The sequence below is a fragment of the Cydia splendana genome, chromosome 18, assembly GCF_910591565.1.
Source record: "Cydia splendana chromosome 18, ilCydSple1.2, whole genome shotgun sequence".
Taxonomy (NCBI): domain Eukaryota; kingdom Metazoa; phylum Arthropoda; class Insecta; order Lepidoptera; family Tortricidae; genus Cydia; species Cydia splendana.
In genome coordinates this window covers 705,530-731,332 of record NC_085977.1, presented here as the reverse complement: position 1 = coordinate 731,332, position 25,803 = coordinate 705,530, and the positions used below count along the sequence as shown (strand labels likewise).

At 40.5% G+C, this 25,803-nt stretch overlaps 1 protein-coding gene and 1 long non-coding RNA gene across 9 annotated transcripts in view; both read right to left on the bottom strand.

Annotated features, from left to right (window-relative positions):
* Window positions 1–795: 795 nt before the first annotated feature.
* The window catches only part of LOC134799385 (uncharacterized), a 170,037-nt gene continuing 145,029 nt past the window's right edge, over window positions 796–25,803 (bottom strand). Inside the window, exon 3 of the long non-coding RNA XR_010145395.1 lies at window positions 796–820. This is a non-coding gene — a long non-coding RNA (uncharacterized LOC134799385). The remainder of the gene's footprint in view (window positions 821–25,803) is intronic.
* The window catches only part of LOC134799334 (RNA-binding protein Pasilla), a 104,149-nt gene continuing 95,050 nt past the window's right edge, over window positions 16,705–25,803 (bottom strand). For 6 of the 8 annotated variants that reach the window (XM_063771734.1, XM_063771732.1, XM_063771733.1 and 3 more), the window contains 2 exons: window positions 22,471–22,740; window positions 16,705–20,895 (listed from right to left, as the gene is read on the bottom strand). In XM_063771734.1, the coding sequence (XP_063627804.1) occupies window positions 20,648–20,895; window positions 22,471–22,740 (518 nt within the window). In that variant the 3' untranslated portion in view covers window positions 16,705–20,647. The remainder of the gene's footprint in view (window positions 20,896–22,470; window positions 22,741–25,803) is intronic. The other 2 variants (XM_063771736.1, XM_063771738.1) reach the window with 1 other exon arrangement.

The following is a 25,803-nucleotide window of genomic DNA, read 5'->3' as shown; positions in this document are numbered from 1 at the left end:
ACGTGAAAATCGGGATTTCTTTATCTGCCTCTCCATCGATCGAATTAGCAAGAGTGATAGAGAGGCAAAAACCGAACTTTCGATTGTCGTGTTTCGTGGTAGGCCATGTGATTGACGTAGTTTGTTTACTGTATGTGCGAGTGGTGCCACCTACGCAGAGCTTTGCCTAATATTCCCTATTGTACTATTTAGATGTTTATTGTATGTTTATTGTGTTTATTAAAAATCAGTTTAAGATAGAAGAGGTAATGAGGGTATGGTCTTGGGTCGTCCCATTCGTTTTTCATCAAGTTATTAAATTAGTCCTATTCTGCTTTCGTCACCCAATCTACATTCGTCACAATCGTCGGTGGCTTTCAATGTAGAATGAGTGACCAAAGCAGAATAGGGCTAATTTAAGAACTTGACGAAAAACGAATGGGACGACCCAAGACGATACCCTCATTACCTCTTCTATCTTAAACTGATTTTTATGAAATTGGTACCAAATTTAAATTTAAAAGATAGTTTTCTGAGTAGGTACCGAGGAAGGACAAAGGATAGCTTTTATTTCAGATAAAAAAGGAAGCTCCGTGGAAGTATGTGTGGGTAATCTATGTATAATAAGCAGATAGTCTGTTCGAGATCCTGAAAACGGTGAAAAATAGAGATACTACTCCTAAAAATACGTGTGATACCTCATTAGTTTCGGCATGATGCCTAGAAAAGTGTATTCGAAGAGTGTATTAAGATAGCATTCGGCAAGACGCTGCCGCGATCCGGCTGCCGCCGCCGAACATGGCAGCTGAGGGCCTACCGCGAACCACGTTCGACGTGTTGCCTCCCTGTCACACTTACGTACTAATTTACAAGTGCGACACAGAGGCAACACGTCGAACGTGGTTCGCGGTAGGCCCTCTGGGCAGCGCCGTCGTAAGCATTCGGATAGGCGCGACCGGGCGGCGACTGCCGACTGCCACGTGCAGTAGTCACACAGGAGTCAGTGCTAGCAGTTGTGCGATTCGGTTGCGTATTATTTAAAATAACGATGTTTGACAATTTAAATATACGACAGCGAAAACTTGTGGAGCAACCGCTTCAGGACGAAGAAAATGATGAAATAATGATGATTTTAAGTTCATCAAAGAGGAGTAGAATCGATTCATTGTATACTTCCAGAGCTGATGAAGGCAGTTAATTATCAGATAAGCTCCACTAAATACTCGTCGTTTTCTTCGCAACACGCCATTTTGGCTCGCGACACTCGTGGGCAGCGCTGCCATACCGCTCCGGGAGCGGGCCACGCCCCCGGCCGCCTGCGTCGGACGGCGCGGCGTGTCCCTATAAAGCTGCGGCGCCTGCCGGGCGCCGGGCGCCGCGCGGCCGCTGCCGGGGCGCGGCAGCCGAGCGCCGACGCGCGCCAACACCACACAAAAAATATCAAAAGTTATAAACAAAAAAAGGGGAGATTAAATAGTTATTTTTTATTTCCCCAATATCGCAATAAGTATCTGGGGGCCCGGCAGTGCCCCCGCCGAGTCGAGCAAAACAAAGACGCACGGCCGTACCATCCTTTTCTCGAAGCGATTTTGTGCTGGCTAAAGCTAGAACTCTGAATTTTCAGTGACATATAGGACTTAACATGCTTTACATATATTCTCAAAAACATTCAATTTGAACTTGTAGTTTAAGAATTATTGTACGTCAAAGTTCTACTAATATCTACTATTTTCCCTCTTTTTTTGTATATTACAATTGATATTTTTTGTGTGCATTACACGCTTCGAATACATTTTTCTAGGCATCATGACGAATGAGATATCACACGTATTTTTAGGAGTAGTATCTCTATTTTTCACTGTTTTCAAGATCTCGAACAGACTAAAAAGTTGGACAAAAAGTAAGCTACTCATTTATCATGATAGTGTTATGTATAAATGTAAATATACCTTGACCGCCCAAATCACCGGAGCCCATTTAGATTTGCTTATCACGCTGTAATTATGCTCCATGATTACACCGGCGCGAGCTTGAGCAGCACTCGTATCTTGAGTTATAGCTGAAAAAGTATTAAGTAAGATTGTTTTCATCTATCCATTATCTATACCTACTAAATAAGTTTTTGGCAAAAATCTCTTTTTTGGTACAAGCTTTTATCGCTGACTGTACTTTTCTTACGACAGACAACTAATACTCATCGAGACAATTCTAAAAACCCCTAACACAATTAGGTTACGTTGTTTCATCACAGAGTTCCTATGGTCACCTCCTGTCTCCATCATCAGATCAGCTCGATGGTACCATAATATTGCATTGTCATCCGATTTATACATGCATGCAAAATTTCAGCTCAATCGGAAACCGGGAAGTGGATCAAATTTAACTTGCAAGATTTTATTACGCACAGACAGACAGACAGACAGACAGACAGACAACGGTCAGGTGAAACTAAATAAAAGCTTGTAATAGTTATTCTGTGGTACAGTGTTGAGTAAGGTACGGCTAAACCGGAAATAAAAGATTCAAAGATTCAAAGATTTATTTGTTCAACATAGGTAGGTTACAAGATGTTAAATAAATGTTTCAGTATCACTATGTCGTGCCTATTAACAACTGAATCGAATTTGATGAAATCCGCTCGTACTCTGAGGCTATGGCTGTGGATAATGTCTCTGCCCGCATAGAGCTGGGTGCGCCTCATGCTGCCCTCCAGTCGCTATTATGTGTTCCCTTGTTTGGGATGAGGTTGTCTGTCACTCATGAAACCATGACATTAAGTAAAATTTCTATGAGAATGAAATAGAAGGCAACTGCTAGAATACTCTCCTTCACATTCCATATTTTAATTGCTTAATTTTACAAAAAAACATGTACCTTTACAAGCAATTAAACAAATTTTAGGTAAGTACGTATTATCATAGACAAATATAGTAAGACAAGAGACACAAGAGTGCTCACTCCATACATCAGTTTTGGTACCAAAAATATTAGTATTTTCATAGTCGACATCTAGCATCGAGTAGCGGAATTATCAGTACTGCTACTTGACAATAGATGTAGCGGCGACCGTAAAGTCTAATGCTCAACAATTTTCAGCTAATATTATAGTCCGGTGGCCGGCTGCATGAAACAAACCTCATCAAAAAATAGAATATACCTACCCTGTAGAGGTACCTGACATTTAGTAGCTTCCAACGCACTTGGTCGGCCTAGGCTTAACCTGGCAGATTTTGTACAAATGGCAAAAACGTTGGACAAAAATTCATCAAAAAAAACCTCATCGAAAAATAGAATGAAACTTGTATGGTAGGATACCTGACCTTGAGGACAGTAAAAAAAAATTGGTCGGCCTCACCTTAGCCTGGCAGTTTTTGCAGTCCGACCAGATTTATTGGGTCACGTGAGAGCTACAATTTACCTCATCGAAAAATAGAATGAAACAAACGGATTATAATAGCTAAAATAAGCCTGTTGACGTATGCCTTGGTCGGCCTCACCTTAACCTGGCAGTTTTTGCAGTCCGACCAAATTTATAAAAAAATCATCAAATTTTTTTTATCGAAAAATCGTATGAAACTGGTATGGTACGATGGCTGCCTTCGAGGACAGTAAAAAAAAAGTGGTCGGCCAAATCCTGTGTTGGCAGGTTCCTGTGTCCGACCAATTTTGTGGTACCACGTGAGAGCTACAATTTTACCTCATCGAAAAATAGAATGAAACAAACGGATTATAATAGCTAAAATAAGCCTGTTGACGTATGTCTTGGTCGGCCTCACCTTAACCTGGCAGTTTTTGCAGTCCGACCAAATTAAAAAAAAAACACAAAAAATTTATATCGAAAAATCGTATGAAACTTGTATGGTACGATAGCTGCCTTTGAGGACAGTAAAAAAAAAGTGGTTGGCCAAATCCTGTGTTGGCAGGTTCCTGTGTCCGACCAATTTTGTGGTACCACGTGAGAGCTACAATTTACCTCATCGAAAAATAGAATGAAACAAACGGATTATAATAGCTAAAATAAGCCTGTTGACGTATGTCTTGGTCGGCCTCACCTTAACCTGGCAGTTTTTGCAGTCCGACCAAATTTATAAAAAAATCATCAACATTTTTTTATAGAAAAATCGTATGAAACTTGATGGTACGATAGCTGCCTTTGAGGACAGTAAAAAAAAAGTGGTCGGCCAAATCCTGTGTTGGCAGGTTCCTGTGTCCGTCCAATTTTGTGGTACCACGTGAGAGCTACAATTTACCTCATCGAAAAATAGAATGAAACAAACGGATTATAATAGCTAAAATAAGCCTGTTGACGTATGTCTTGGTCGGCCTCACCTGAACCTGGCAGTTTTTGCAGTCCGACCAAATTTATAAAAAAATCATCAAAAAATTTTTTATCGAAAAATCGTATGAAACTTGTATGGTACGATAGCTGCCTTTGAGGACAGTAAAAAAAAAGTGGTCGGCCAAATCCTGTGTTGGCAGGTTCCTGTGTCCGACCAATTTTGTGGTACCACGTGAGAGCTACAATTTACCTCATCGAAAAATAGAATGTAACAAATGGATTATAATACCTAAAATAAACCTGTTGACGTATGGCTTGGTCGGCCTCACCGTAGCCTGGCAGTTTTTGCAGTCCGACCAAATTTGTGGTACCACGTGACAGCTACAATTTACCTCATCGAAAATAGGATGAAAAAAAAACGGATTATAATAGCTAAAATAAACCTGTTGACGTATGGCTTGTTACGGACGGCTTTCATAAATTCAATGTGGCAGTGTGCGGCAGAATCCACTTGCATCAAATTTGATGCAACACATTGTGGCTGGACATTAAGAGATGAAATGTATAAGATCAAATGGTTTGAAGGACACATAACGCCTTTGCGAGTCCAAGAAATAACAATAGATAAGTCGGAGTCTGGGGAAAATTCGTCAAACTTCGACTCCGAAGATGATTATGATTAACAGTAATTATTAACAATAAAAGGGTTATTTCCACTAGTTACCACCAAGTTCTTATCAGTGGTAACTACTGGGAATTATTTTCCCACCTTTTACCACTGGTAACTACTGGGAAAAAAAATTCCTAGTAGTTACCACCAACTCGGTTTGGTGGTACCTACTGGGAATTTTTATTCCCAGTAGTTACCACTGGTAAAAGGTGGGAATTTCTTTTCTACAAACCGAGCTTCGAAGGAGAAATGCTACAGTTGATGGAAAAAAGGCTGATTTGATGCAAAGATAATCACTTAATATATGTGAGGTTATCTTGTGTATTTTACCGTTTATTAAAATTTTGGAAGGCTCACGTGCAGTTTTTCCTCTTATATTACAAGTGTTCGATTGAAAACTAAGCTTTGGTGTATACCTGGATCACCTGCATGTACAAGAAGGCGTTTCATATACGCCCGCCCATCAGATAGGTACACAAAGTCATGATGCGTATGGAATACAGCATGTGTGGCCAAGCCATTATGCCCTAAATTATGTACTACTTCGTTAAAACTTAGCTTACCTGTGTATTTACTCTTTCCAAAATATTTATCTTCCTTAAAATGCAGCCTACACAAACGGTCTTTGTCATTTGCCTTAGTTTTTGGTACTCAAAGCTTTTTCTCACCGATTTATGCATATCGGGTCCTTGGGAAAAAAGGGAGATCCTATAGGTATATTTCCACAATTTGTCGCACACTATTGCAGTATTGTGGAGAAAAAAAAAACATACAACCGAATTGATAACCTCCTCCTTTGGGATTTGGAAGTCGGTTAAAAAAGGAGAATGTTTACAATTTATTGGAAACAATATATGTGATTTGACAGTGACGGCAACTCCACTATGGAGGCGCCACCTGGCGTGATAAAATGTCAGTTATGCCTCCTCATTCTATCTGTAGTGGAAAAGTAGGATATACGATTCAAAACTTGTCAAAAATCGATGAAAACCTTTTTATTTTTGACATCTGTGAGACATCATCTCAACGTAAGTGTTACTCTGAAACCACGTCAGTAGTTAGAAAACGTTATTTAGATATTAGATAGATTTATGAATAAAATTTGAACTGAATGTTTTCTTTTTTTTTTAAACCCTCTAAGACCTCCATGGACTCATTTACTTATGACTTTTTTCAGTTAGCATTATTAAGTTAAGTTCAAGCTGCGAAGAAACCATATTTTCAATATAGAAATTATTATTCTTTACAAATGTGGTCGGACTGCAAAAACTGCCTGGCTAAGGTGAGGCCGACCAAGACATACGTCAACAGGCTTATTTTAGCTATTATAATCCGTTTGTTTCATTCTATTTTTCGATGAGGTAAATTGTAGCTCTCACGTGGTACCACAAAATTGGTCGGACACAGGAACCTGCCAACACAGGATTTGGCCGACCACTTTTTTTTTACTGTCCTCAAAGGCAGCTATTGTACCATACAAGTTTCATACGATTTTGCGATAAAAAAATTTTGATGATTTTTGTATAAATTTGGTCGGACTGCAAAAACTGCCAGGTTAAGGTGAGGCCGACCAAGACATACGTCAACGGGCTTATTTTAGCTATTATAATCCGTTTGTTTCATTCTATTTTTCGATGAGGTAAATTGTAGCTCTCACGTGGTACCACAAAATTGGTCGGACACAGGAACCTGCCAACACAGGATTTGGCCAACCACTTTTTTTTTACTGTCCTGAAAGGCAGCTATCGTACCATACAAGTTTCATACGATTTTTCGATAAAAAATTTTTGATGTTTTTTTTATAAATTTGGTCGGACTGCAAAAACTGCCAGGTTAAGGTGAGGCCGACCAAGACACACGTCAACAGGCTTATTTTAGCTATTATAATCCGTTTGTTTCATTCTATTTTTCGATGAGGTAAAATTGTAGCTCTCACGTGGTACCACAAAATTGGTCGGACACAGGAACCTGCCAACACAGGATTTGGCCGACCACTTTTTTTTTACTGTCCTCAAAGGCAGCCATCGTACCATACCAGTTTCATACGATTTTTCGATAAAAAAAATTTGATGATTTTTTTATAAATTTGGTCGGACTGCAAAAACTGCCAGGTTAAGGTGAGGCCGACCAAGACATACGTCAACAGGCTTATTTTAGCTATTATAATCCGTTTGTTTCATTCTATTTTTCGATGAGGTAAATTGTAGCTCTCACGTGACCCAATAAATCTGGTCGGACTGCAAAAACTGCCAGGCTAAGGTGAGGCCGACCAATTTTTTTTTACTGTCCTCAAGGTCAGGTATCCTACCATACAAGTTTCATTCTATTTTTCGATGAGGTTTTTTTTGATGAATTTTTGTCCAACGTTTTTGCCATTTGTACAAAATCTGCCAGGTTAAGCCTAGGCCGACCAAGTGCGTTGGAAGCTACTAAATGTCAGGTACCTCTACAGGGTAGGTATATTCTATTTTTTGATGAGGTTTGTTTCATGCAGCCGGCCACCGGACTATTATAAACTGATTAACCGGAACTCTATTTTCAACCCCTTCCGCTTCTAATATTAGTTGTAAATTGTTGTTCAATACAAATTTCGTTGGTCGCCACTTGAGAGATATTTAGTATCGAGTAGCGGTAGGTACTGATAATTCCGCTACTCGATGCTAGATGCCGACTATGAAAATACTAATATTTTTGGTACCGAAACTGATGTATGGAGTGAGCACTCTTGTCTTACTATATTTCTCTATGGTATTATTTAAGCAAAAACCTACCTGCGGAATTGCTTTCTGTTGGTGTACTGACACTCTGAAACTGCAGAAAGAAGGCGGCTTGAGACATTTCAAAAACATCTGAAAAAATCAATTTTTTATATAAATAACGTTAGAAAAAGAGAAACTGTGGCGATTAACAAAAAGACGGTGGTAGCCTGTTCGGTAAGGGAAATTATCGCTTACAAACAACAAACACAAACAAACAAACTTTCAACCCCTTTTTTCACCACCTTAGGGGATGAATTTCCCAAAATGCCGAAATTAATTTTCTTGTATTTTAATAATATATGTTTTTACGAAGTTTGAAATTGCTAGCATAAAATAAAACTTGAACCCCATACAAACTTTCATCCCTTTTTAACCCCCTTAGGGGTTGAATTTCCAAAATCGCTTCTTATCTCTTGTACAGTTTATAAATCTAACCTGGTGTGCAAATTTCAAAAGTGGCTGTGACAGACGGACAGACGGCCAGACGGACAGACGGACAGACGGACAGACGGACAGACGGACAGACAGACAGACAGACAGACAGGACGAACCTATAAGGGTTCCGTTTTTTGCCATTTGGATACGGAACCCTAAAAATATAATATAAAATATATAGATTACCCGTATTGGTTGGTAATGCATCCTGCTGTGGTGCTTCATTAGAAACTTGTCGTAAGTTTGAGGTAGAGGCTTGTTCATTAATGTTTGGCTGAGTAGCATGCGAAATTTCCAAGTTGTCAACATGCCTTTGTTCTGTAAAAAGGTACAGAGGTTGGCTGGTGCGTTAATGGAGGGAATAGTTCATATGACGGAATTAGCTACGTTGACCTTATTTCTGTCAGCAGTACATTGCAAGTAATGGCTTAATTCTTTTCTCTAAATATCCCTATAAAAATTATGCATACTATTAGTACTATGCCTTATGGGACGGTCGAAGAGATAGTTCAGATCCGGAAACCGCTATAGAAGACGGATAGGTCTGAGGCCGACAATCCCTTTTCACGCCGAGGTATGTATACTTAGTGCTTTTCTCAAACATGCAATGAAATAAATAAAATAAAAAATCCACGAAACCCAAGTTTTATTTATAGAAAAAACTAAAAGTAAACTACACCTAAAATATAACTAACACGTACCTATATCATTATCACGCGTATGTTTTACACGAGTCGTGTATTTTTGCGGTTATAGCCCTGTATCACAAATATTTGTGAAATGGAAATTAAAAAAAACCGGGCAAGTGCGAGTCGGACTCGCGCACGAAGGGTTCCGTACCATAATGCAAAACGTCATACAGCAGCCTCGCATAAGGAACATAACATCAATATTTCATTGCATGTTTGAGAAAAGAACTATTACGTGTGTACAAGGTATTTTTTGGCAATTTTCTTAAATAACTTCTATTATAAACCCTAATAGCATTTCCTTGTAGGGATTTTGTTGGGCCTTTGTTTACGTATTAGTTGGGCAACCGTTATATTTGGCCGTACGATTTGCTGGAGGGCCCTCGACAAAGGCCCTCCCGAAGATTCCCAACAGAGGGCCATAAGAGTAATTTTTTCGTTGGGCCTATTTAAATAAATCATACAATTATTCAACGGTGGTGGTTTTGGTTGGGCCGTGGTTGGGCCTATACACATTTGTTTGATGGTTGGTTAATTGTTACATTTGGCCATACGACTTGCTGGAGGGCCCTCGACAAAGGCCCTCCCGAAGATTCCCAACAGAGGGCCATTAGAGTAATTTTTTCGTTGGGCCTATTTAAATAAATCATACAATTATTCAACGGTGGTGGTTTTGGTTGGGCCGTGGTTGGGCCTATACACATTTGTTTGATGGTTGGTTAATTGTTACATTTGGCCGTATGGCTTGCTGTAGGGCCAACTGCAAAAAAATAAAAAAGGGCAATTTTTTCGTTGTGCTTCTGTTTGCAAATTCAACAATTACCCAACGGCAAGTCAGGTAGGTCGGTAGGTAGTCGTGCACCAGGTTGAAGGCCCAACACAGCTTGTCCCACAAAGGGCCAACATTGTAACTTTAACGTTGGGCCTTGTGTAGGATTCTTACAATACTACCGTAGGTAAATAGTTGTGTAATTTATAGTGTGCCTACAGTCTAATTATGTAATGGGCTTTTGTTTACGAGTCCTACAGTTACCCTACGTTAAGTAAGTGGTTGTGTAATACGACGTTGGGCCTTTGCTGATAAATATTACAATTACACTACGGTAGGCAGTAGTTGTATCCACATGAAGGCCCTAGGCTAGGCAGCAGTTGTTGTTAATCTTCTCTGTATCGTTCCAATTTTAGTATATGTACTGCCGAAGCAAGTACACTTACTATACACTCTAATTTGTATATATACTAACCGCACTTCGAAACTTCGTAAGCGAGATTTATGTTTTTTTAGATTTAAATTGAGAAAATGTTGGTAAAATACAATTTATAAATAAATTTTATAGTTATAGCTATTAGATTTATAAGTTACTTTTAAAAAGTATTATGATTATATCCGGAATAGTCGAGAAAATAACTATAACTTCGATGTTTGGAGACAGTAACGCCATCTAGTGACGCCACAAGCAAACTCAACTGGTATCGTTGGGCATCAGTACCACAGCCAATGTTGGTAAATGCGATATTTGTGCTCACTGGGCCAACGAATGTTATCGTTGTTTAGCCACCGGTACCAAAATACACAAAGGCCCATTGTTAGGCGTCAGTGCCACAGCCAATGTTGGTAAATACGATATTTGTCATCATTGGGCCATCGGATGATATCTTTGACTAGCCAACGTTACCAAAATACACAAAGGCCCATTGTTGGGCATCCGTGCCACAGCCAATGTTGGTAAATGCGGTATTCGTCACCATTGGGCCAACGAATGTTATCGTTGTTTAGCGAACGGTAGCAAAATACACAAAGGCCCATTGTTGGGCCTCAATGCTACAGCCAATGTTGGTAAATGCGATATTTGTCGTCATTGGGCCATCGTATGATATCGTTGATTAGCCAACGTTACCAAAATACACAAAGGCCCATTGTTAGGCGTCAGTGCCACAGCCAATGTTGGTAAATACGATATTTGTCATCATTGGGCCATCGGATGATATCTTTGACTAGCCAACGTTACCAAAATACACAAAGGCCCATTGTTGGGCATCCGTGCCACAGCCAATGTTGGTAAATGCGGTATTCGTCACCATTGGGCCAACGAATGTTATCGTTGTTTAGCGAACGGTAGCAAAATACACAAAGGCCCATTGTTGGGCCTCAATGCTACAGCCAATGTTGGTAAATGCGATATTTGTCGTCATTGGGCCATCGTATGATATCGTTGATTAGCCAACGTTACCAAAATAAACAAAGGCCCATTGTTGGGCATCAGTGCCACAGTCAATGTTGGTAAATGCGATATTTGTCATCATTGGGCCATCGGATGATATCGTTGATTAGCCAACGTTACCAAAATACACAAAGGCCCACTGTTGGGCATCAATGCTACAGTCAATGTTGGTAAATGCGATATTTGTCGTCATTGGGCCATCGGATGATATCGTTGATTAGCCAACGTTACCAAAATAAACAAAGGCCCGTTGTTGGGCATCAATGCTACAGCCAATGTTGGTAAATGCGATTTTTGTCATCATTGGGCCATCGGATGATATCGTTGATTAGCCAACGTTACCAAAATACACAAAGGCCCATTGTTGGGCATCAATGCTACAGCCAATGTTGGTAAATGCGATATTTGTCGTCATTGGGCCATCGGATGATATCGTCGATTAGCCAACGTTACCAAAATAAACAAAGGCCCATTGTTGGGTATCAGTGCCACAGCCAATGTTGGTAAATGCGATATTTGTCATCATTGGGCCATCGGATGATATCCTTGACTAGCCAACGTTACCAAAATACACAGGCCCATTGTTGGGCATCCGTGCCACAGCCAATGTTGGTAAATGAGGTATTCGTCACCATTGGGCCAACGAATGTTATCGTTGTTTAGCGAACGGTAGTAAAATACACAAAGGCCCATTGTTGGGCATCACTGCCACTGCCAATGTTGGTAAATGCGATATATGTCATCATTGGGCCAACGAATATTATCGTTGTTTAGCCAACGGTACCAAAATACACAAAGGCCCATTGTTGGGCATCTGTGCCACAGCGAATGTTGGTAAATGCGATGGTGGGCCAATACAAAATTAATGTTGGCTACGGAACGAACCTCCTCCCAACGTTTTCCCTACCGTTGGCACCGTGGGCCCCAACGAAAATGCTACTAGGGAAATAAATACATTTAATATACTTAAAATGCGCTCTTTCATTTGGTGTACTTATATAAATATAGTTTGAAAAACTTTATTTTTTAACTTTCTCATGTACCGCCCAAAAGTGGCCCCCATGTTTAAAATTCATTTCTTTACGTTACACGTCCGTCCGTCTTTGGGTCACTAATTTACATATGTGTACCAAATTTCAACTTAATTGGTCCAGTAGTTTCCGAGAAAATAGTCTGTGACAGACGGACAGACAGACAGACGCAAGAGTGATCCTATAAGTGTTTCGTTTTTTCCTTTTGAGGTACGGAACCCTAAAAACATCGTTATAAAGAGTTAGACTGGTTTTTCCTACATACGTATAACTAATTCTGAAAGATAATCTTATAGATTCATACCAGGTAAATGCAGTGAAGTGAGTGAAGGCATTGCTAATCTATTTAACCGGTGGTTACGGTTTTTGTCTGCATTCTTGAAATGTTTATCACAAATGATCCTCTTCTTATGGTACTCATAATCCGAAGACTATTCCAACTTGCCACCAACAAGTGTGACCCAAGATTTGAATTGTTCTGGATACTTGTTAGGATTTGGAAAGCGATGGGTTATTGTTCCTGAAAAAATAAATTCACTCTCCTTGTATTATGTTTGCCTGATACATGTAAGATAATGTTAAAATAAGTAGGTATGACACATATTTTTATACCATGTCTGGAGTATCTAGATATGGGATTTTAAACTATACATATGCATAGATATGAGAAGATTCTTATAGTTTTTTTTTTATAGTTAATTAATAATATTTAAATGATAAGTTTTAAGATGTATTCTAATAAGACTACAATTTTACATTTTTATTTGTATTAGGTATAGGTTAGATTCAGTAACTGCTATGCCCTTGTAGGGCTCATGTTTGAAACAACTCATTTGTTATTATAATACCTATATGTACAACATGAATGCAAATAAAGAACTTGAACTTGAATGTATTAGGTACCATAATTCGTGAAAATGAACTTACCAGTGTTTTTACAGCAGCACATAGTCTAAGCATTGTAGCAGATTTATCGATAGTGGCCTGCCTTATCAAAAGTTACTAGTACTTAGGTACTAGTACTTAGGTACTAGTACTTAGGTACTAGTACTTAGGTACTAGTACTTAGGTACCTACCACAAAATAAATTTACTGTAAAATAGCGTCCATATCGCACAAAATAACACAGCACACAGCGAATGCTCAACGACAAGGCGGACCAACATAGAGGTACAACTCAACGCACTTTCGAGGTTTTCATAACAGGGCATGTGTTTTAATTCGGGCTATAATCTAATTTCTTTCAGAACCGTAATGAAGAAAATGGCTGAACCATCACTAAAATATTTCAAATTTACCCTCTTCCAGTGACAGCAAAAAAATTGCATGTCTTGGCGGATATGCAAGTGTTGCCAGCATAAAAAAACAGCATAATTAAATCAATTTATAACAAAATTCTTATTTTTTTGCAAAATTTATAGAAAATTATAATAATTACAAATATGAATTCGTACTTATTTTAATTTAAATATTAATGCCACTAAAATTATATACATTTTATAGTGACATCTGGTGAAGTAGTTTGTGTAATCGGAAGTCAACTAATTTTGTCAGAAGCAAGATATAGAAGTCGCCTGCATCTTTACTGACGTTAACTACATTTGAAGTGTCCCCCCCCTGGGTCGAATGTTCATTTGGCATTAATATTGAATGTTCGTTTTTTTAGCATTAGAAAAAAGGTAAACAATCTTACACGTGTCTTTTAATTGAAAAACTCTTTTTAAAAATAAGTCATGGCAAATATGTAACATTCACGAATCTAATACGATCATTTATATTATTCTTCTGCTTTCATAGGTAATACTTAGTTACTGATTTTTAAAAAGCGTTTTTCAATTAAAAGACATGTCAACGTCGCTTACCTTCTTTCTAATGCTAAAAAAAATTATAAAATAAGGTGAGATTTCAATTATTGATGAAGTGCACCTGATGATGATGATTGTTGATGATAATGATGATGATTTTTTTAAAGTAGTATGTTTAGCGATTACTCCAGCACCCATGGTTCGATTTGAGTTATTCTTTGTTTGTTTGAAAAAAGTTACTTGCGAGGTATTCCCATAATAATCCATGAAGAATTGACGGAACCCCTCAATTTTTAAAGGCATGTGTATTATGATTTCGGTATTTTCTAAAGTAACTCAAGCATTTCCTCCTGAAATCCACCAATTTCATGAAGTGCAACTGTAGCCTTTACCACGAGTTTGACACTACATATTCGCTATCTTCTTCGTAACTTTATATACATATACTTAACGCATTTACTTAAAAAATGATAATATTTTATTTCATTCTTTTGTTTCGAAAATAACGACTTATATGTAGAATGTGAAACGTTATTCGACTAAACATTGCTTAAACGAAACGATTACTCTGCCAAATGGAAATCGTCCAATAATAGTTCTGCGAATTTACACAGAAGCAAACTGAACGGTATGTGAACCAAGAGTCTACGTAACGTTAGTTGACCAAAAGTTACATTGACAAATAAATGACTCTGCGAAACGATGTTCGGCGAATCGTTGTCGGCGAATCGATGATCTGCTAAAAGTTTATCGGAGAATCATTAGGTACCCCGGTAAAGCACCTACTTTACCTTGGCATTCACCTATGATTATGTGCACACGTGTAGGTAACATACGTGAACCGCTTAGCAGCATTTTAGACCTGAAGCCTGATGTCTACTGCCCTGTACAGTCACCTGCAATAATATGTTACTCTTCGAAGGCCGCAAAAATATGTGAGGCGGTCTTATGGCTCTACAAATAAGATCGTCTGATATTTTTGCGGCCTTCGTTGTGTAACATATTATTGCAGGTGACTGTACAAAGAGTACAGTGACTATGGTCCTTCGAACCAGATTGTCGCGTGGACGTCTTTTTGGTCGCAAAAAAGTCGCTGCTGTTCCTTAAATTTAGAAACATTGGAGCTAAAATTCATGTGTAAAATGTATCTTTTAGTTTTGGTCTGAGATATCAGACCTTTGGGTATGTCATATTCCAATTCAATACATTGAGTAACCGGAACAGCAGCAATAATTTTATTACCATATACATATTACCAGATATTTTCTGAGTTTACTCAAGTAACTCAAGTTACTACCCAATTCGGGTACCTAATGATTCTCCGATAAACTTTTAGCAGATCATCGATTCGCCGACAACGATTCGCCGAACATCGTTTCGCAGAGTCATTTATTTGTCAATGTAACTTCTGGTCAACTAACGTTACGTAGACTCTTGGTTCACATACCGTTCAGTTTGCTTCTGTGTAAATTCGCAGAACTATTATTGGACGATTTCCATTTGGCAGAGTAATCGTTTCGTTTAAGCTATGTTTAGTCGAATAACGTTTCACATTTTACATATAAGTCGTTATTTTCGAAACAAAATAATGAAATAAAATATTATCATTTTTTAAGTAAATGCGTTAAGTATATGTATATAAAGTTACGAAGAAGTTAGCGAATATGTAGTGTCAAACTCGTGGTAAGGCTACAGTTGTACTTCATGAAATTGGTGGATTTCAGGAGGAAATGCTTGAGTTACTTTAGAAAATACCGAAATCACAATAATGCCTTTAAAAATTTAGGGGTTCCGTCAATTCCTCATGGAAAATTTTCAAACAAAAAAAGAATAACTCAAATCGAACCATGGGTGCTGGAGTAATCGCTAAACATACTACTTTAAAAAAATCATCATCATTATCATCAACAATCATCATCATCAGGTGCACTTCATCAATAATTGAAATCTCAGCTTATTTTATAATTTTTTTTAGCATTAGAGAGAAGGTAAGCGACGTTGACATGTCTTTTAATTGAAAAACGCTTTTTAAAAATCAGTAACTAAGTATTACTTATGAAAGCAGAAGAATATAAATGATCGTATTAGATTCGTGAATGTTACATGTTTGCCATGACTTATTTTTAAAAAGAGTTTTTCAATTAAAAGACACGTCAAGATTGTTTACCTTTTTTCTAATGCTAAAAAAACGAACATTCAATATTAATGCCAAATGAACATTCGACCTATTGTGTTTCGACCAATGGTTTCTCGGGCAATTATGACAGTTACTACATGATTATTCTACGAATAGTAAATATGCGTATCAATGTTCTGCTTATTGACTACTCTCGCAAACGACTATTATGCGTAACGAGATTCGGCGAATCGTTACTCTGCCAAACAACCCGTCTGCGAATCGTTGTCGGCGAAACAAAAATCGGCGTATTTTTTTTCGGAATATCAATAGGGCACCACCCAATTCACTTCGAGTTGGCCGTCGGCGACCGTTACATGATGACGTCAGTACTCAATGTCAACAAAAAGAATTACGTAGTATTACTTTATTTTACTTTTATTTATTTAATATTTTTTTGTGATACTTTATAATATGTAAGTAATAAAGGTAGCTGTAAAGCTGTGACTGTGGTGTGTGGTAGCCGAGTGGATAAGGCGTCAGAGGGCGTGGTGGTGGTGCTGGGGAGGGCCGGGAGGTAACGGCCAACTTGAAGCGAACGGGTAGTACAGCTTATTGAACACATGAGGATGTTATCTTGAATTTAAACTGATAATTACATACTCTACTGATGAATGAGGAAAATGTGATGAATTGACGATGGACAATGAAACAACGCATCGTTTTGCAATTTATTTAATGTTAATATAATATAGACAATGTTCAAGGTACCTTTTAATTGGTTTTCGAGCTTTAAACACTAAGACATTGTAGATAACCTCCCTTTATACCTCGTATCGTTTACAACATTGCAAAATAACATTCATTAGAAAATCAATATCGACAGTACAAGTAAATATTAACATTGACTATAATATACCCAAATTTAAATTCAATAGATATTATTCAACATTTCAATTCAAACTTAATTAGAAATTATTTCTCGTTACATAAGATTGCAGACCCGTTTGTCGTAAACCAAGTTAACAAAATAACTAATAATAAAAAATAAAAATTCCATCACTGAAACTGTACAGCAACAAATGTTTTCAACATATCGATATTATACATAACGCACCGAACCGGCGCCTGTCTACATACTTATTATACGCAACAAGTTATAATTCAATAGAATTAGTACAACATATCAATCTCAACATGTGTAAAGGTGATGAGACAACGACTGAACGGCGCTTGAGACTGCAGCTCGGCCGCCGCGGCGTGCGGCAAGTGCGGCGCGCGCGGCACACCGCCGCCGTGTCGCATGCCACACGCGGCGGCGCTTACACACCGTACACTCACTAACGTTCTGACAAACTTATCCTACTACAGCATCGGACGTGACCAGCCAGCTGCGAGCGCGGGGGTGACAAGGACAGCAACACGCGTGTAACGAGAGGCTCCCGGGTCTAGTCGTTCTCTGCCACAAGCTCTGAGCGCTGGCACGTCCGATGCTGGGTGCCTCCCCCTATACCTAAACCAGTAAACTCTTATGAATCCCTCCTAGATCTAGCCTAACTTACTCCTCGATACAAAACGGCGAGTGTACTGCGGGAATCGCACGCGACTACGTCCGTCGGACTCCACATGAAACCGAGTGAAAATTTTAATGACAAACAATTATATTACAATATTCCCTACCTCTCGGGACGCGTTCGTGACAATGTCAATATGCGCAAGTTGATTCCTCAGTCTTTAATAAATTGATGACAATGAGCAAGGAGAAAACGTAAATGAAAATGCTATGCAATTATATACAGAGTGCGGGCCGCGTGCGATTCGCGCCCAAAACAAGCGTTATGGTGATGTCTTAATGTTGAGTTCGACTTGAACGCACAGCCATGATCCTAAACACAGTATCGAACCTTACTAGCCTAGCGCACCCGACGGCTGCCTTCACGTATACCTCTAAACTATACGATAAACCACTCTATCAACAAATTCAACAACATTTAGCTATTAAAATTAAAAGATGAGATGCGCGGTCGCGTGTGCGGGCCGCTCGTGAGGCTCGCTAGCTACCTTAGCCTACAACATTGAAACTTACCTAAGTGTAACAGCGCTAGTAACGAGAGTGGGTGCGGCTCTACTGACTACACACGACGGGCCGCTGTCCGGGTGCTGACTACGGCCGAGGCCAGGCGCGGGCGTGCCCGAGAGGCTGTATACCGCTACTACACGAGATTACACTCCTGCTAGGCACGGAGCTTAAAGCTATACGCGACATTATCGACGCGGTCGTTACGCTTGACGCATGCAACACGTAGCATGTCACTGTATGCGTATTACACGTTTAACAACGTCAGAGACGCTTGCACCATGCTCATGTCTACATCGCGCGAAGAGTGAAGCTTAACGCGGTGGTTACGACTCTGGCTATTAATAACTCAGCGTTATGGATGTGTTGTGTGTTGGGTGTGGCAGCCTCTTGGGCACTCGGCGCCCGGGCGGCGCTAGGGGTGCGGGAAGCGTGCCAGCGCGGCGTATTTGTCAGTATCACAGAAACAGTATCAACCTTGTTCTCTTCCCTTCTGAATTCATTCGATACACAAAATATTCCGGACGACGTTGCATTTATTATCTTCCCACGCGATAAACGGATAGTACCGCACTAAAATTATTATTCTGTATTCACGTTAATATACTCTCAAATATTGTAACAACTTCAGTATAACAACATTAACATTTTCCAGTTATTTTAAAATTATCTATACATACCTTTATATTGTTTTTAATGACAATTATAACTAACTAGAATTCCATCGATAACTATTTAAGAATCGTCGAGTTCGCGGCGCCGAGGGAACTTGGCGGCCGAGGCGGCGGCGAGGGGTACCGCGACGACGACGCCGCAAGCCCGACGCAACAAGAGGCAAGTAACTCAGGGACCGGTGCGAGAGGAGACGAGTGAGGAGAGGACTAACGGGGCTCTGGCCGAGTGGCATCAACCGAACGTTTAGAATAATTGACGTAGTCACTTACACGTACAGACTAATGAAGATTTAGTTCCAATAAAATTGAGCGCGTATAATCGACATCCAGGCGGGGCCGGAGTAGGCACCGCCCCGCCCGCCCGATAATTGACACTAGACGATATCTGCACTACCCCGTATATAATAAGATGAATGAGAAAGTCGAAAACACCGGAAAGTTAACAGCGATTCCTACACTTTAAAGATTGAATATATAATAAGTTCTAGCTATTAGGGTACATAGTTACACTAGTCTACGGCAGGTCGCGCGGCCACGCCGGCGCCGGCGGCGGCGGTGGCGGCGGCGGTGGCGGCGGGTGGCGGAGCGCGAGCTCGAGAAACGCCTCTCAATTCCTTTTCTTACACACTATTGTACAGTAGGTACATACATTAACTCTTTAAGCCGATTCGAATTCATTATTATTATTTATTACATTTCATTTGTACTTCATTCCTCGATAAGTATATCGCCGCACGGGCAGCGGACAGGGTCGCGGGTCGCGGGGTCACGAGCCCGCTCACAACATGGCACGTGAGGTAACTGGCGGCCGAGCGGCGAGGCCTACGAGCGGCACGAGCGCGCCCGGCCTGCTCCGACTGTAAATAACTTTCTGTCATATTGTCAATATTAACATATCTGCAACGATACGTCTCTTCAAATATAATTCTCTACTATTCTGGACATGCATTATAACATTTTGTTTACATTGTACTTATATTGTTGTCAAACGATTTTAGACCGGACGACGGCTACGAAACGTTCCTAACAAAAATAAAACGAAATATTTATAAATGTATAAAAAATAAAGATCTTCACCTTCAGAAATGAGGAATGACGACGACTCCGCTGGCCGGACCATTCGAGAGTCAAATATAAAACGAAACAAAATTATTATGTCAACCGAGGCTTAGGCGGCTCGCTTATCCGAATCCAAGTTTCAACTAACCTAACTAAACATAACTTATCAATGGTAACATTTACAATGAAATCAACTCTGTAAATAAAATGTATGCGATGCACGGTGAACAATATACAAAAATAAAATGTGCATGGAATAGGAATTTCCGTGATAGGATTTATCACAATCGTAACTTCATTAACCTTACACAACAATATCCTCTGCTAGGCAGACCGCGACGAACAAAATATACCAGATATATGTCCAACACTATAGTACATGCATAAAATCAATAATATATAATAAAATCTATTTGTAAATAGGTAACTATGTGTCGACGCGTGCCGCGGCGGGTCGCATTGCATATTGCACGGCCCCATTTACACTTGTACGCTCCCCGCCGCGCGGCAAGCGTCGAGAGCTGCGAGCGTCAAACAAAACAATAACTCTTAACTAGCAGAAGGCCGTTACAAACCGAACCCCCACGCGTTACATTTTGTATAGTTTTGAATGAGAATCCAAAGCTCTTTCGACCTTGAGAGGTGTCCTAAAAACTTATATTTTCTATGAAATATAATCGTGTTTCACATGGAAATAGAAACAATGAAAGTGCGGAGCGGACACTACTCTTTTCTTTCTAACAAAAATCGAAAGAACTAAGTGAAACAGAAACACTGTACCGAGTGGGGGTGGGATTTGGTCGCGGCAAGGTAACTGTCGCCTTGCGCACTGCCTTGACGTGTATGACTAGACTACTGCATGAGGCCGGCGGTGGCGGCGGAGACGGAGGCGGCGGAGAGCGCGTTGTGGCGCGTGCGCTTCAGCTCCTCCTCCTGGATCTTCTGTTCGATGAGGTACTGTGCGTTGCCGATGGCGGAGGCGGAGCCGCTGATGGTGACGATGCGGTTGCGCGTGCCGGGCGCGAACGTGCCCTTCTTGCTGATCTGGATGTTCGCGCCCGACATCTGCTGGATCTCCACCAGGCTGCGGCCGCCCGGACCTGCGCCATACACACCCGTCAGTCTCGCTACTCGAATATTTGGGCACGCTCGACTATTAACTATAATACCGAACTGTCATTAATGACCATAGATCGTCTAAACTATTATGAGTTTTTAACTCTTATAAGACAACTCGCGGTCACCACACATAAGCACTTCCTTACTTAGCGCGTCATAAATGTCATTATGCGGGATCAGTGTAGTCTGTCATATTGCTCGGTCACGGAACGCACGCTCCGAGCGTCAGGAGCTCATCGACAAACATTAGTGGTGTCAGCGACGAGCGTCTACGCTTCTGACGCTCTGAGCGTGCGTTTCGTGGCCCTCGGCTAACCCGGGCTGTTATCATAGGCTACAGATCACCGCAGCTATCAGATGGAGCTCGTGAGATGACTTGCAATCGCGCCACACTTAGACGCACCCGTGAGCGCTTCGGCCGCGTACGCAACCGGAGCTTCGTAACCAGTTGCGATCGAAGACTTTTTCGGTCTTGTACGAAACCAGTTGCGATCAAATACTTTTTTCTTCTCATACGTAACCAGTTACGATCGAATACTTTTCGTTTTTGTACGAAACCTCTCGACCGTTCATAGGTACCCGCAAAGACCTTCCTTAATATAAAGTACTGTACACGTTATACACGTAGGTACGGTACACAGGTCAGTTAAGTGGCAAGGTAGACGTATTTCTGTTAGGAGTACGGCTCCGTCCTACACGCCACGTACTATCGACGTACCCCTAGAGAGCAATTCCGAAAACGGAGGCGCGGAGGGAGGGCAGCCCTCGCCCGCCGTGACAATCTGCGGAGCGGAGTGTAGTGAGCGTGATTTGTCACGGCGGTCGAAGGCTGCCCTACGTGTATAACGTGTACAGTACTTTATATTAAGGAAGGTCTTTGCTGGTACCTATGAACGGTCGAGAGGTTTCGTACAAAAACGAAAAGTGTTCGATCGTAACTGGTTACGTATGAGAAGAAAAAAGTATTTGATCGCAACTGGTTTCGTACAAGACCGAAAAAGTCTTCGATCGCAACTGGTTACGAAGCTCCGGTTGCGTACGCGGCCGAAGTGCCCGTGAGAATTTTACTGCTTGTGAATATGGATACTTGAAATTTAAAATGCTAAAATTCAACGTAAATTTGCACCTATGTGTGGTGGTCGGTGTCTGTGTTAGGCACAATCCAGTAAACGAGAAAATAATCATCATTATCATCCGTCGATTGGTGTTAGAGTGGGACAACTCGATACGTGTTATTGTCGGAACGAGATTTTCTTAGATAATCTTAGACATTTCAAAGTAAAAAATATAAATAAATATGTAATTGCATTTAATGTTAATAGCCACCGCCAGCCACCACTAAATTGACCCGTCAGTGCGACAAATGATTTCTAGTGTTCAGTTAAGATTGACGATATCACGCCGGCAAAAGTTACAAGCCTTTTAACTTCATTAAAGGGAAGCAAGGGATTTGCGCCCCCGGGCTACAATAACTAAAGTTGCAAACATCTTAACACCGTTCGAGGGGAAAAAGAGGATCGCGACTTTAGCCGACTCGGTACGTGGATGCAACTCACCGAGGATGGCGCCGACGATGACCTCGGCGATCTCGACGTTCTTGGAGTCCTTGGCGCCCTGGTCGGCGGGCGCGGGGGACTTGCTGAGGGGGAGCAGCGAGGCGGCGGGGAAGCCGGGCACGCCCTGCACGCCGGGCACGCCGGGCACGCCGGGCACGCCGGCCACGGAGCCGACTTGCGCCGACAGCGAGATAGGCGCCACGGCTGGGGGCCGAAGCGCATCGAATGCTACCTCCGCGAAACGCTCTAACGACGCGCCGCGGCCGCCGCCTGCGGACCGGGAGTGATGTGCACGTGGCAGGAGTTGGGGCGATTACATTAGAACGTTTCGCGCTGTTGCGGAGAGAGTCAGTGTTAGCGGCCGAGCGGCCGAGTGCCCCCTCGCGGTGCTAGCGCCCTGCGTCTCGAATTTTACTAAACGTGGCTTGTAATAGCCGTGCAACGATGGACCGTGCGCTAGCGTGCCCCGCGGGGCCGCGATGGAGCGTCGAGCGTGTAGCGATAGTGTGATGATGAGAGAACAACTCGAGTGATGGAAACGATGTAATAGTACGGGCCGCTTGACTAGAGTTGAAACTTATTCAGGTACTAGCATATGTATTCGATGAGTTCATGAATAGGTTCAATATTCTCAATACCGAGTTTGGTTCACATAAATACAAAAGTAAATTGCATATTTTTAAGTCACCGCGAAAATTGGTTCTGTCCGCTAACCGTATCTAAATTCTGCATTTTAGCTGAAGCAAAACGTAAAGTTTTACATGCGTGTACCTACATTGTTATATTCAACATAATTCTACTCGTCACCTGTAATTCTTGAATTAAGATTTCTTATACCAAACTGCAATTGCTCGCTCGCCGCGATCAAGAGGACGAAACAAAACCATAGCTCAAATTAATTATTTATTTTAGGTTGCATAGAAACAATTGGTTCATAAGTCAGAAACGCGCATGTGACACCCTTAATATAGCAACATCCATAGACTATGAAAACCACATAGTGTTGCTTGTTAGTCTCCATAGGCTACGGTGAAAACTACGGCTAAAAATTGAATTTAGCGCGGAGCAAGTACCAGGGCCTCATGATTTACGAGAAGGTGTCGTTGACCAGCCCGCCGGGCCGAGGCGTCCGGGGCGCGTACCAGTATGAAGGTATCGCGGCTGGTCGCTTATCTTAGCTGTATACTTTTGGTTTGGTTTGTTTGTATGATTCTACCTAGTTTAAAGTATTATTTTTGTTGACTCGTAGAAAAAGTATTGTATACAATAGTGATATAATCAAGCTATTCAATCTCGTACCTCACTTAGGCAACTCAGAAAACACGGTACTCGACTGAAAAGCTCTCTATTATGTATATCACGATTGTATAAAATACTAATGCGATATAACGATAAACGTAAGTTTATTTCGTAGGCAATTAACTAATTACTTTGTATTACCGCCCTACGTAAAATGTGCCTTGTTAAATTTACTAACGATATTTCGTACTTCATGCCAATGATTGTATCACCGATAATATTATCACGTGACTTTTCTGTTCGATATTTTGTCATAAGATCAACTTTTGTCAAGAGCCAATGTTTAAAATTATGAAAGTTAAATAGTTGTTCTCCCTTTTAGTATTATGCCAAGGACTACATACATACGTTAACAATAATTTGTATTATGTTTTACAATAGTCGATGTGAGTCCCTTGCATAACGTGAGAGTTATGTATTGCCGACCGGTGAGAAGCGATGTTCGGAAATTTAGAAAAATAAAAACACCTCAAGAAGAAAAACAATTATTAATGGAGAAATCTAAAAGCCAATTATGTTACGGACATCAGCAATACAACACGTAGAATACAAACTAGTCATGCAGTCATAAATAAAATACACTTTACAACTACTGATAATACTAAGTGTTGGACGTCCAGCAACTTGTTGTTGCATGGACTAATTGTGACTCTTGGATTCAGATAAAAATTGTATAAAATAATAATAAAAATGGCAAATGTAAACCCTAAATAATGTTCTATCGCGTTTCATATTTCGCGCGCGTATGTTTTTATTAATTGAGAAGTACAAACTTTTCACGCGTAGAGGTGAGGAATGGTTTCTACTTCAAGACGAATACAGTAGAATCGAGCTCTACAATGTCGATGTATATGGAATACCTTCTGTCAAGTGACGGCCTGCTGCAGGCCACGGGGTGACGTATGTCATGTTATGTAGGTACATACTGCTACTAACTACAGGTTACGGAAGGTGCAAGATTTAAAGAGATGTCGTGTTAATATCACAAATACACAGCCAATTACTTCCAGGACAGACATGAGAAGCGTTGCGAGGAAATTTAGAATTTTGTGTGAGAAAGCGGCAATAGAACGAGTCGCTCGTTGCACCAAACAATTTAGATTGAGACCGTTCTCTACAAGGAAAAAAATACGAAAAATTTCGAAATATCTATTAAAAAGAAAGTGTACATTCGGTACACTCTAAATCAATCTCTTTACCTCCATAACCTTTTCAAACGAATAAACACCATTTTATTTGGCAAAACGAGCGAAAGTTCATTAAAACAAGCATCTCTGCAACTTCACCACCCACCGATGTGAGTGGCGAACCACGCACACAACGCACCAGAGCGTATCTAGCGCGCTGTGACACATGGGACATGAATTATACGTTATATAAAGTGTTTATGAGTAAATTTGTGTCGTCGCAAACGACACGCCGTAGAAAGAATTTTCTTAGATAAACACCCAGAAATCAGGACGGACAAATGTATGGAATATATCAGAATAGTAGGAGATAGCACCGTTTTCCAACCCCCCTTAAAGTAGACTAACATACGATAACAATACGCAAAAAGACAATATTCTCAAAGATTGTGACACGATTCTATGCTAGACTTGTTAAAAGTAGTTATAACACCTAAAGTTTATTTGAAACATGTTTTCGGGTTCAGTCCGGTGCCAAGTTCCAAGTATTAAGAAGACTTTATAGTTTCAGAGTCAAACAAACAAACTAAAATATTAAGTTCATAGTTGATATCTTTGAACATTTTCCCTCAGTTATCGAGGACTGCGATGAAAGTTGTTGAAGTATCTTGCTAAGTTCTAAAATTTAACTCGATATTTATTTTAAAATAGACAGTTGTTTCACAGTAATAAATCGCGACTCGTGCAAGCGAGTAGGTAGTGAAATGTAAATAAATAGAGTTACTGCCGGTAAACGGGTTGTCGGTGGCCATATACCTAAATACTATAAATAAGTATCGCACGTATTTACATAACGCGCTCTTGAAGACGCTGAAGGTCGCTTCCGTCGCATGGCACCGCGTATCAC